This window comes from Cynoglossus semilaevis, chromosome 3, assembly GCF_000523025.1.
Source record: "Cynoglossus semilaevis isolate Cse_v1.0 chromosome 3, Cse_v1.0, whole genome shotgun sequence".
NCBI classification, from domain to species: Eukaryota; Metazoa; Chordata; class Actinopteri; order Pleuronectiformes; family Cynoglossidae; genus Cynoglossus; species Cynoglossus semilaevis.
In genome coordinates, this window is record NC_024309.1 from 3,958,695 (window position 1) to 3,971,981 (window position 13,287).

At 39.0% G+C, this 13,287-nt stretch overlaps 1 protein-coding gene across 1 annotated transcript; it reads left to right on the plus strand.

Moving 5' to 3' along the window:
- Positions 1-709: 709 nt before the first annotated feature.
- On the plus strand, positions 710-3,308 carry bloc1s5 (biogenesis of lysosomal organelles complex-1, subunit 5, muted). The gene is made up of 5 exons (XM_008307520.3): positions 710-1,011; positions 1,298-1,380; positions 1,592-1,724; positions 2,059-2,117; positions 2,332-3,308. The coding sequence occupies exons 1-5, from the start codon at positions 993-995 to the stop codon at positions 2,503-2,505; spliced, it is 468 nt and encodes a 155-aa protein (XP_008305742.1). The 5' UTR covers positions 710-992; the 3' UTR covers positions 2,506-3,308.
- Positions 3,309-13,287: the final 9,979 nt, after the last annotated feature.

Below are 13,287 nucleotides of genomic sequence, written 5' to 3' on the forward strand. Positions count from 1 at the left end.
CAAAATTAATTTAAAATACACAGAAAAGAAAAAACCACAAAGGCAACTGTCAAAGTAGAGTGTGTAGAGAAAGTACTCAACTTGAAGGATATTTTATAAATGATATTTCACACGTTTTTAACCACAGACTTATTTTTATAATTAAACATTTCATCAAGTCATTAGTACAAGCAAATGTTACAAGTGCTTGCTTTAATTATATTTAATTATCATTAAAGGGTAAAGGGTGACATTAAACTATGAATAGAGTGTAAACAAGAAAAAACATATCACACAGTGTTTCAATATACACTATTTCAAAATAACAGACGTTTTTATTCTAGTAGTTAGCCATGCCTGTTTTTATAGCTGACGTAAATTCTGATGCATTTAATATTTTATTAACAAATAAACATTCACTGACCTATAAATTACGGTTTATTACTACCTAAGAAAGAACTGTTTATTATGAGCATTCGTCTGGAGGTCGCCGCTTCTTCTTCTAATAGAGTATGACTGACATCTACTGTTCTTGATTTTTTATTACAACATTTCTGCCTACTCATAGTTGGGAGACAGGAGAAACGGTAGGAAATGTGTGAATTGCATTTACTCATAAATATATAATAGCGATAAGCTTTAAAAGATTTAGAATTATTTTGTAGTTGTTTATTTTTGTTTGGTCCAATCCAAATGTTACTCCCCTCTTTTAGAGACTTGGTACAGTCCGGGGTGCCCTAACCGGAAGTACTTGTAATTGTTTTGCATTTCAGTCAGCTGACTTCCCAACACATGACCACAATAATACATAGTTTTACATTGTTTTCGACTTTGTATTACTTTATATCTTGTAAGGTTTGTGTAATTGAGTAGCTACTTTCCTTTGATATGTTGCTACTTTGTTTTTAATTTGAGTGTAGCGTTATTTTGTGCAGAACCTTTAGCTAATACGCAGTTAGCTTGTTAAAATAGCTGCTGTGCTGGAAAGAAAGTTTGATTTATAGCTAAAACCAATGGAAAAAATCGTTAAAGGTAAGTACAGTCAACAAGTAATAGGGTTTTCGTCTTCGATCGGTGCGAGGCTGCACCGGTATATCCAATCTAAGTTCTATAATGAATATATAAATTAATATAATAAATGTAAGGCAGTTTAACACCAAAGAGTTTCATCTGAGCTACAAAATGTCTTTAAAGTCTTTAAAAATTTGCATATCGACACTGTAACGTATTTTTTAAACAAGGGCATGCCCATCTTCAAATCAATTGTATCTCATTGATTAATGTTGTGATATATCAAGTTGATGTGTTGGTTGTGCAGATGTGGGTGACATCCAGTCCCGGTTGCTACACCACAGACCCATCATCAATGCAGAGATCCGCTATTTCGTCAGAGAGTTCGAGGTATTCCTTATTAAAAAAAATAATATACATACAGTAATCTTTTGCAGAATTTTAACTGCTTTCAGCACTTCTCCAAACCACCAGCTAGACTTACTGATAACACATTGCAAGCTTATAATATATTTAAAATAATTAAGATCTAACCACAATGTGTTCCCCCATATCACATACAATAGACATTGTTTTGTTTTGTGTTTCTCCTGCTGTTAAGGAGAAACGTGGATACAGAGAGAACCGACTCCTGGAGAATCTCAGTAAGATGGTGACTGAAGCAAATGATCAACTAGTGGCATTAGATACAGACAGTGTGAACCAGGGTATGATCACTGACCTTATCAGAAGATGTAAGTTACCGTTCTGACATCCACATGTGTGTAAAACATTTGTATTATTGTGTAATGTATTTTGAATATTGATTCTGTATTAATATTTTTATCTTTCGGGTTAAATTGACATGTCCACAACCTTCATGGAATTTCTGGAGAATGTCCACTTTTATCTCTTAATATATTTGGTTTGAATTAATACTGTTCTGTTGTTTTGTAGATTTTAAATATGATTAAATACAAAAGACCAAATGTGACTAAACAATGCTGTTTGTTTGATTTTTATCATTACTTGTGAATCCTGTGGTAAAGGAAACTTTTTAAGGTGCAATTTTTTTTGCTTATTTTACAGTAGAAGCTGCTAATCACATGGCACAAAGAGTCCAGCAGAGGGAGATAGAGGTCCAGCAGGTAAACCAAGTCAAACTCCCAACAAAAATGTTACGGAATATCAATCATATGAAACTTGTTCTTAAATATAACACTTTAAGTGTTCATTCAACGTCATGTAGGTCTGAAGACAAGTGTCCACTGTAACCACCATCTCATCCTCAGCACTGTCAGTGTAACGTGTTAGTAAAAGAATAGTTGAGTTTTCTTTAGTGCTTCTCTTGTATTTATCTAGGGCACCCAGCTGCAGGCTAACATCGAGCATTTAAAGGACGACTGGTCGGACTTTCTGAAGGAGCAGCAGAGACTGAAGGAGGAGGTGGATGAACAGCACGTCAAGGCTGTGGGCCAACTCAGCACGCACTACAGTGAAATGAAGATGAACTTAACTAGGTTTGCACCCATGTGATTAAGACCTCCTGAATTGTCATCGGTCCACAAACACTTGTTTTATGTACTCGCATTTTTATGTATGAGCATCTGTTCTGCATGTGCACAATAAATACCTTGGCTATGACTGATACACCGGGTTGATGAGAGCACATTCTCGCTGCACATGTTGGAATTTTACACAAGACGTGTGTGAGTATCACAGGCTGTCTTACTCAGTCTGCTGTCTCTATTAAGCTGATGGAACTGGTATGGCACATAAATTGGTTGAAGATGTCTGTAGTATGTCTTATTTTAAACAAGCAGTCAATGACAGGCGTGACATTTTCAGCGTTTTAGGATTTCAGTGCATGCCTGCCTGAGGGGAGCAGATGATAAATGTGCATCAAACTCCCAGGGCTGAAAGAAACTGTAGTGCTGTGGAAATGAACTCAAACAACACTTCAGAGCACATCATCCTTCAGCGGCTCTACTGTGTTTAGAACATTTAACTGCTGACATTAGCGTCATGTCACTGTTTATGAAGCTTGGAACGGCAGCAGCTGTTTTCTGTTTGCCTTGCCACCTCAGAACTGAACTTAATGAGTCACGTATCCAATAATTGAGTCATTGGCCAAACTGGAAACGAACAGACATAAATCTTGTTCTGGTTTAAATTTCATACTTTCACTGATTTTCATGCTTCATGTTTAGACTGTTGAATGAATGGCAATCAAGAGTGGGCTTTCTGTGATGTCACATATACATATTTATATTGAGGTTTATTACCTAGACTCGGATTCCTTTGAACTGTATAAATAAACTAAAAGTTCAAAAATGTAATAATCTGCTTGTGTCTTGACCCTTTGGCTCTGACTCTCAGCACTTTAAATCATGTCTTCTTGTTTCTTGTTTTGTTTTGTTTTTTTTGCTCCAAACAATGGTGGGATGTTGGACAGGTTAATGGATGGGTGAGCATGCCGAGCACATTCCTGGCATGGCTGAGAATGCACTTTATCTCAGACAACTTAGGAGAGCAAACATTGTACAAATCCCCCCCTTACCCACCACCTCCCGTCACTCTACCTACCACACACTGCTTTTTCACACTTAAACTATGTAGCCTCTCATTGGCATCTGAGGCCGGATGCTGAGATTTCACCACAACCATCAGCTTAAGCACAATATTTTGCTAAAAGCAAAAAGGTGGAACTAAACAGTCCTAGGGAGTGGGCATGTAGTGCTGTATCATTCATGTTTTCCTATGCTGTGGCACCAGCACAGTCACCACTAGGGCTCTGGCAGCCACTGTGTGGCCTTTATGCCAGAGGAAAACACTGCGGATGAGAGTGGGCACAAATATGCCATCAGATATTTAAAGGGCAAAATGTCCAATCTGCCCGGTACACATCTGTTTCTGTGCATGTTTTACCTCCTCTGCCTCAGAGCCTGGCTGCAGCTGTCCATCACCAAGACCGTCCCTCACCGGCTAATGAGGAGTGACAAGATGGAAACGAGGCAGACCTGTGCCAGAGAGGCACCTTTTCATCTGCCCTTGTTTATTTTTGAGTACATGAAAGGTCACTGGAGTGTTAGTTATTCATGAGTGGAGAGCCATGAGCTCAAGTGTTTGTTAAAGTTAACATGAAAGTTGTCATTTCTGCATTAAATCACATTTAAAAATGTGATTTTTTTTCATGTTGGTTTGTGTTGTACCAGTGTATGTGAGGAGACGCCCCACAGACTGAAGGGAACTTTGGAACAAGGGCTAATTTGATCTGCCCGCTGACAGCTGACATTTCCTGATTGTATCTCAACTAAACAAAGGATAATAAATCAGTCTGATGCTGAGACTCTAAAGTAAAGAGAAACTGCCAAAGTTAGGGTAATGATTTGCAAATACACTGAGGTAGTTTCTGTCAACGTAACATCATTATGGCAGATTAGGAATTTATTTGTGGCAAAATTAAAAAAAATACAGAAATGATTAAAGTTTCTCAAGCATTAAGTGAGTTACTGCCATCGATCTGTTCCTGTGCAGTGGAAAAGTCAAACTAATGAATAGATTTTAGATGCACACCTTTATTAGAATTTGGTTCAAACTCTTTTCAGTGTTTTTGGCTGAGAAAAGAAAACAGGTCCCATACTAAGACTAGACTTTTTTTTATATTTTTTTTTATTATAACCAGAGAGCAGGGTGGTATTTAATCACCCCCACTTCTTCAGCCTCTGCGATCTCAGCACTCTTTTGTGCAACATGACAGGTCCCTGCTACTCAAATACTGATGGGTGCAAAATGAAATACCTATGAACAAAAGCTCAGCGCATGGAAGTCATTACCCAGGCTTAACCAAACCTCAGGGGAGTCGGCCTGGTCATGGATGCTGGTTGTTAACAGGAAATATGAATTCTTTGGGAGAGGCAAACATTCACCTAGTTAATGTCTAATTTGGAATAAAGCGGCAGCTCCAAAAGCGGTATAGAGCCAGTAGAAGTTGGAAGTGGGACACATGCTGCATCATCACCCCACAGTGTGGCAGCTTTGGAAAATGAGCCTAAATGAGGTGTCAAAGAGAAGCACTACAGAGAAGACTTTAAATTAATTTTCCACTTCAGATATAAGTACCTTCTTAACAGCATTTGTTTTTGTAAGCGACAAGTGTTAAAATTCTAAATGGTACATCAGTCTGTGGTGGTTTCCATCTTCCTACTTTGATAAACTGATACAACTACACAATGCACTCATCAGGTCCAAAACCCACAGTGTCCAGAAGTCCAGCTATGACAAGTATTTCCTCAGTTCGTCATGAAACAACATTAGCTACATACCACAGAATGACTCGGCCAGAGTTTACATAGCAACATTGGAGAATCCTACTTGACCTAATGATTGACCTCAGAGCAGAGGCTTCACAGACACACTCACTTAAATGTGTTTGTGTTTTGTGACTGGCACTTAATGATACAATAATGATGGCATAAAAATCCAGGGTTTAACCATTGAAAACCCCCTCAAATAAAGTTAAAAATAAGTCCCGTGGCTCTTATTACAACAATAAAGGACCATTAAGAACATCACTGGTTCCATTGGGTTGGGTTTTGTGAAGGAACTCCATTTTTCTAAAAGTATACACAATTAACTGGGTTCAAGGTCCATCCCAGCCCGTCGCATTGACTGCTGCTGGAACTGGTACATAAATGCACAGGAGGGGACACATTCAATAAAAGCACCTCTTCTTCAGGGCCTCAGGACAACCTAGGGTTTTACTTTTTATTGTTTTCCTCCCACGTCTCTCTGAAATCAAGTGGGCTGCTGCATTTACTGCTACTGCTGGGTTTCAAAGCTAATGCTTTTACCTTACGGCCGACACAGGAAGACTCAGAGGGAGTAAGAAGTCCAGAGCTCAGTGTATGACTCACCCCCCTGATGTCCGTATTAAGCGAAGGGTGCCGTGACATCTTGTAGGCACTTAGTAGTTGCAGTTGCAAAGCCATTTTCCTCATTGAAGTCATTCTGATTCGGATTCAAGTGTTTACAGGACATGTTAATCATCGTGTCTGGTGTTTACACAAGCTGGTTTTGAACAGGAACAGCTGTGTGTCATGGCCTGAAATGATGAATACGTCATGTATTGGTCTTTCACAACAGCTAGCTTGTCTAATCTCTTTGGTCTGAGCTCCATAGAGACCAATGTTTTATCTGTTTACCACAGTAGTTACTGTCAACCAAAGTTGGCTACACTGAATAACAGCAAATCCTCACACGTGCGGGAAGCACAAGGAGAAAATAGTCAGAAAAAAAAACCTTATCCAAAGGTTAATCCCAAATATTAGATCTTTACTAGGATTATTTACACTGAAAGATAATTTATTTTTGAAGAAAATCTCTACATTTTAGATCCATAGATATGAAAAGGAGGTAATTATTGGTATGTGCGTCTTAAAATAATACTCTACATCTAAAACTTGAGGTTATCTTTTGTTATAGTTGCTTATTTTTCATATACAAGCTGTCATTGAACGATGAACTCAAAGGAAGAATTGGTGATTGGGTGGACATGGAAGTCACATGACTGGGGCTTCTGCAACATTAAAAAGAGCAAGTAGACCTACTGTATGTGTCTTTTAGAATCTTAGTTTCAGTTCTTTCCATGTGTTTCCTGCTGTTTCCTAGATAGTTGAAGCAGTAGAATGTACACACCGTTAATAAGAGCCAACAGAAACAACCAGCAACCAAAGATTGAAGGAAAAAAAAGACAGGACGACTAAGACTCCAAATCAGATACAGGCGCTGAGCTGCCTTTCCAGGTCGGTCCTCCCAGCACCTGCTGCTGCTGCTGCCATGCAGCCAATCCAAACACATTATTCCAAAAGACGCTCAGCTTAATGGCTTCTGTGGAGAGAGCTTCACTGAGTCCCTGACTGCCTTTGCAGACACTACAGAAGTGTAGGCTGCCCACTCACTCACTGTCACTCTCTCTTACACACACACACAGGCTTCTTGAAACTTGTTTATACTTAGTGCTTTCACAGAATGGCACGTATAGGAGAGCAGACAAACACACACATACACACATTCGCCAGGACACATACTTTCCAGTGTGCGATTCATCTGATCATTTCATTACACACCTGCCTCAGTACAGACAAATGAGACAAACTCAGACACCTGTCAGAGACATAAACTTCAGAGGCATGCATACAATAGGACCCATGTTTACGATAAATCACCGGGTTCACACGCTGCGCCGTCACTTGCCCACATTAACACCAGACTCTGTCAAAGGGACTCTGGGTTATGGTTGGGCCTGTAGTTAGTTGAGAACGAATCATTCTTAGAAAAACAGCAAACATCTGTTTTGTGACTTGGCCACCTCTCACTGGTAATGTCAGCCTGACCTCAATGAGGCTGGGCCTCTTTTATATTTTCCATGAGAGCCAGCGCGAGTGCTGGTAAGTGGGTGACAGCATCCGTCTTACTTCTTTAAAAAAGAAGAAAACATAAACAGAAGTTGACACAAAGTTTCTCAGAAAAAGTAAAAGCAACAATGATTATTGCTTTGACTTATGGCTCGGCTCATACGAAATACAGTATTGTTAAATTATCACGTGTCTGCACGTGTGAGATTAATTCTCTCAGGATCATGGATAGAGACGTTCAGCAAGTTGTTGAAGGACACACAGGCAGAGAGGATGCAGAGAAACAAACCTAAACCTTATACTGCTTGGAATTAAAACATATCTGACAACGTGATGATGCTCATTCTCCATCTTAATCCTCCCCACTGCCATATTCATCTTCTTCTCCTCTGTCTGAACCACCTCAGCCACTCACACTCTGGCCAGTACAACCTAATGGTAAAACCAGCAGGAAGTGGGACTTTTACAGTGATGGCACTGGACCAAGAAGCATCTGTAAAAGGCAGCCTCTAAGTTGAGTTGGGTCCTGTCACCACCTGTGAAGTCTGATGTGTTTGAATGTTAGGACCAGTCCAGTGCTGTGCTGTGCTGTGCTGCTTCCTGGCAGTGACAATAGAAGAAATGACATGCGAACCTACTAACAGGACTTATAGTATACATAAGTATTACTGCACTAACAGTAGAATTTAAACAAAATTCAACATCAGTACCAAAGAGGAGAATGGTAGCAGACTCAAGAACTGATTATTTAAACCCAATGATATAGTAGCAGTGATGTCACAACAGTGCATAGACCTGGATTGGCAAATAAATCAACAATGTCGTGGTGCAGTATCTTACCTTTGGCTTCTGATGCCATGTTCATGTTCCCAGAATTTACAGTCTTGGCTATTGTTCACACTGCAGACAAACGAAAGGATCAAATGAATTTTTGTGACCAATTTTTGTGAATGTGACCAATATTTAATTTGGTTTATGATATGATATATGACATATGTTAAAGTGGGTCAGAGGTTGCAGTTCTGTGCCAGTGCAGCGTGGCTGCATGCATACAATAATTGATAATAATTAGTGTGACTTTATCAATGGGTGAGTCCTTATATTTTATACCTGATGTTAGCCGGCACTGGCTCCAGCTCACCTGTAGCCATTCACCAGGCTTAGTAGTAAAAGATGAATGATTCTGGATGAGTAATTTTTTGAGGGGGGTGGGAGGTCAAAGCAAAACAGGTTGGCTTGACATTAGTTGAAGTTCATATGGAAAACTAGACTTAAGCACAGACAGATTAAGAACGAAAGCCCAGTGGATTTAAAGTAGACCAACTGGACACCAGGCAAATGGGAACAAGATGAAACCGCACAGAATGAAAACGAGTTTCAGGACGATCTCCTCTCTGATTAATATTGACCGTTTTCTTCTCCGGGGAAAGTTAACTGTTACAGCTGTGCTGCACCTCCATTTGTTTCCCCCATTTCTCCCTGTGTGTGTTTAAGATTCCATGTGTTTCTAGCATTTCCCCCTCCGTTTCCATGGCCTTATTGGTCTCTGTGGCCTTATAGACCAAAATTAGCAAAGGCAGATTATTTAAAAAAAAATCCTAGATACAATTATGATTAAAAATAAAACAAATTTTAAATTAATTGAGAGAAACCTGATCATTTAAAATTATATGCAGCTGTGTAAAACTGGATAAAGGAACAATTGGCAATTAAGAAAAACTTGGTAAAGATTTCAATTATTTAAGAAAAGTATTTTAAGTGTTCACTGCTCCTTTAACTTAGTTAATTTTAGTTTAATTTTAACATGTCATTTGGAAAGGTAACTTTTGAAAGTGGAAAAAAAGCTAGACACTTGGCAGTCTAAAGGCACGACTGTTAAAGCACCACCCTCCTGCTCGTTACCTGTTATATTTTGTTATTTAAATGAAATACACAATCTCTTGAAAATGTCACATACTTGACTTCAATGCAAGAGAGTATTCAGGATATAAATGATTGTGTTACAGTTGGTCAAGCTAGGAAGAAGGTTGGACCCAAATTGCAGCACTAGGTAGACTCTCTTCAGGTGCAGCAGGTTTATTCAAAGTGCAACAACAAAAACTCACAGGACTAAAGCATCGAACTCAGGCATGCGCTGCTTCTTCAACATCATGGACTTTTCCACACTCGAGGACACAAATGACAAACTAACAGGAACACCCAGTACACACACAGACAGATACAATAACCCCACAAAGTGGGAGAGAGGTATATATAAGGTGCCAGATGACACGGGTGAGACTAATTACAGAGACACAGGTGAGTTTAATCACAATGATTAACCCCACACAGCAGACAGCAGGAACAGGGAACAGACAGACCTCACAGTATGATTACAGAGTTAAAAGACTTACAATAAAACTACGGCATAATAATGGTCACCGTAGAAGTTGAAGTTTTATGTTGTTCCTCAAATATATATTAAATATATGTATATCTCTTAGAACCAGGCCACAAACAGCCAAAGGCCCTACATTGGGACACATTTCATCCAAAGTTTCAGTGAACTCCACAGCTTTAGTCACTGTGCTCAATCTGCATGAAAATGTTAGGTTATTAATACACGTGAAGAACAGCTTTATTTTACTACTGCACTTCAGAGCTGCTGTTAAAATGACACGTTTGCCAAATAGCATGACATGCTAATAACAACATGATTTAATATAGCAAACGTTCAACTTGCGCCGTGACTCACAACTTCCAATGTTAAAGAGAGAACAGTCAGTGGAGTCAGCAGCGCTTCACTGCAAATGTCAGTGACAGGATGAAATACCTCAAACAGCTCTGTGACACACTGAAGCACAAGGGACCATCTAAGAAGTCCTTTATTTACATATAAATCGTATTTAATTGGCTGACAGAATTCGAGAAAGGTTGACATACAAAACCCCCTTTTTAAGGACGGTTGACCACTCCTTGGTGCTTTTAATAAAATATGAATATATATTAAAGTCTAATCTGTAATATGGTTATTTACAAGTATTATTTTGAATGGTTCCTTAAGCAGCAGGTGAACTGGTGACAGATCCTCAGGTCAAAGACTAATTTGTATTTTGCGGAGGCCTAGGTTTCATATTGAGTAAATGTCAATTGTGAGTAAATTAAAAATAGTTCATAACATGTACTTTTTCTTGTGGTTTGTTATGAGATTTTTGTAAAGAAAAATATGTGCTACAGCTCAGAGAAGGTTGGGAAACACTGGGGTAAAATGACCACTAGCATCTGTGATAGTATGGCGTGCTCAGTCAGTCTTAGTCATAGGGGATCTGCAGGTATGTAGAGATCCTAAGACGCAAAAACATATTAGAATTTCAAAGCAACATATGTGCCTATTAAGACTAAGTTCTTTCCCGGAACTCTGTTTTGAAGTTTTTTTTCCTAATCCATGGGTTCCTGAAATCTGTTTACAGCCTCTGTGCGGAGTTTCTGCTGTGGGGAAGTAGCTGAGTCTTTGGGTATATGCACTTGTGGAAATGTGGTCATTTTTTTAATAATGCGATACATCAGGGGAACTGGCACAACTATAGTCATGTGGCTCAATTCAAGAGGAAGTGGTAGAACATAACAAAGAGGATACGGAGTAGTCCAGGTAACCCTCAGCCAACAAAACCACCTCATGTCCAGTAAGTCCTTCATCTCCTTTATCCTCTCTTCAATAGCCCCATTTACTGTTATTATTTTACACTCTTTTCTTCTTCTTATTTCAGGCCCTTTAAGCCCCTCGGATGAAAAGACACTTTCCACTTCCCGTATTTTTACTAGATTTACTATTTTCCTTGTTTTAAAAAAAAACATGTGGGAGAGTCCTCTCCCTGCTGTCTTTTCCCAGCACAGGTGCCTGTTGAAGTGGCTCCAGAGCGCTGTCTGCAAATAACATTGTTCCTTCTCTATTGGTCACATCCTGTGTTCAGGATATGATACTCGTGGCCCTGACTTGTCACCGTATCCCCAATGGAAACAAGTCTGCTTTTGGAGTGAACAGCAGCAGTTGATGTGCTTGCGACCTCATCAACTGCATTCATCACTACATTCAACCCTGAACACAACTTAGACACTGGGAAAACAAAAAGCAAATGGTACAGGACTGTTCCCTACTCTGGCCACGTGTTAATAGATAAATGTCAATTAAATTTTTCTGTTTTGTGTCATTTTCACTGCACCATTGAACTTCTGCCTACAGTATTAAGAAAACACACACCGTGAAATGTCCTCAGTTCCCCAGACACCCTTCATCTTTCTTCCTTATTTCCTATTACCCTATAATATAGCAGACCTGCTAAAGTGCTGTCAGGAAATAATAATGATTGGCTCACTGCATACAACTTTCATTATAACTCATAAGAAATAACCAACCAAATAGATTTAATTCATTGAAAAATGATTTAATATCTGCTTTTTGAACCATATCGTTGAAATCTTACTGTTGGAACTGCATCTACTGTAGAGCAATTTTGTGTTGACTTTTTGTCCTATTTTTCTTCTTTTTAACAGGGGAAGCTATTAAACAGAAAGCCAAGCTTCCTTTCTCTCCAAATATATTAAAAGTAATGTCAGAAAAATATTCCATGCTGTTTAAGGTTCCTGATCCAGACGGTTGCCACGGGGTGTCAGCCAATGTGAGTTGACATTGACAGATTTGCCATACTTTTCTTGGCTGATTGATACGTAGCCCTTCTAATGCTCTTTAATACGGAAATAAAAGACCACAGAATATTCTAATGTCCAATCACGAACGAGAATTTGAGGTTATCACTTGCTTTTTGTCTGTTTTGCTCTCTGTAATTAGACTTTAGGCCCAAAGATTGACTAATACACCAAGGTCTTCAAAGAGAATGTACATCTAGGTTTTTACAGCTACAGGTTAAAGATCGTCAGCCATGGGGTCATCGTAGCGTCATCTATCTCCACGATGGCATCTCTTACAAGTATATTACTCTGCCACCGGAGGCCACTAGCTCACTCCACGGGGACAATAAGGTGCATGTGTATTTGGAACAGTGGAATTTTAATGGTTGTCTAGGGAACAGCAGGATTTCCCCGAACACTTTCTGCTTCAAAAGCACCGACAGACACATAACAATCTACGCACAGAGTACATAAACGCCTTCATCTATTGCACATGTACATGTAACTTCAGTCACTGGTGGTGCATGGTTAAACCATTTTCACCCACTTTTAGACTATAGACATTCATTTTTTTGCAGGGTCTCTGACATTCTGCTCTGTGTGACACCTCCATTTCCATGCAGTAACCTTTTCTATTCATCATCCCACTCTTCCTTTTGTTCAAATGAAAGGAGAGGTGGGATGATTAAAGGGAAAAACTGCACATATTTGGTTTCATGAAATCATGACTAAATCAAAAGAAGAAAAGGAAAGAGAAGGATTTGCCAAAGAGTCGTTAATAAAGTACGCAAGCAGGTATTAAAACTCTGGAAAAAGACACACCAACACATGGTGAAAATAGATACTTGGTTTTATTTTCAATGAACCATTATTGATCCCTAGTTAAGGGGTGATTTATTTTCACATAGAAAGCATATAGAACTAAATGTACTGAAGGTGCTCATGGGAACGGTACATCCATAGACCATGCATAAAAAGTGGTTCTAAAATATATTATCTAAAATAAAAACATATTTAATAAACAAATATGTATACACATATTTGTTAATTAAACAAAAAAACATTGATCATTTATGTTTTATACTCTATATCCCCCGACTATTTATATTTAAGTTAAAATAATATACCACAAATCTGCAAAAAATCTTCACTGCAGTTTCGCGAGGCAACTACGTACGTCTACGCGACTGCGTCCCATCCACAGTATTTATTCCTCTACGCGAAGTGTGAAGGGGGC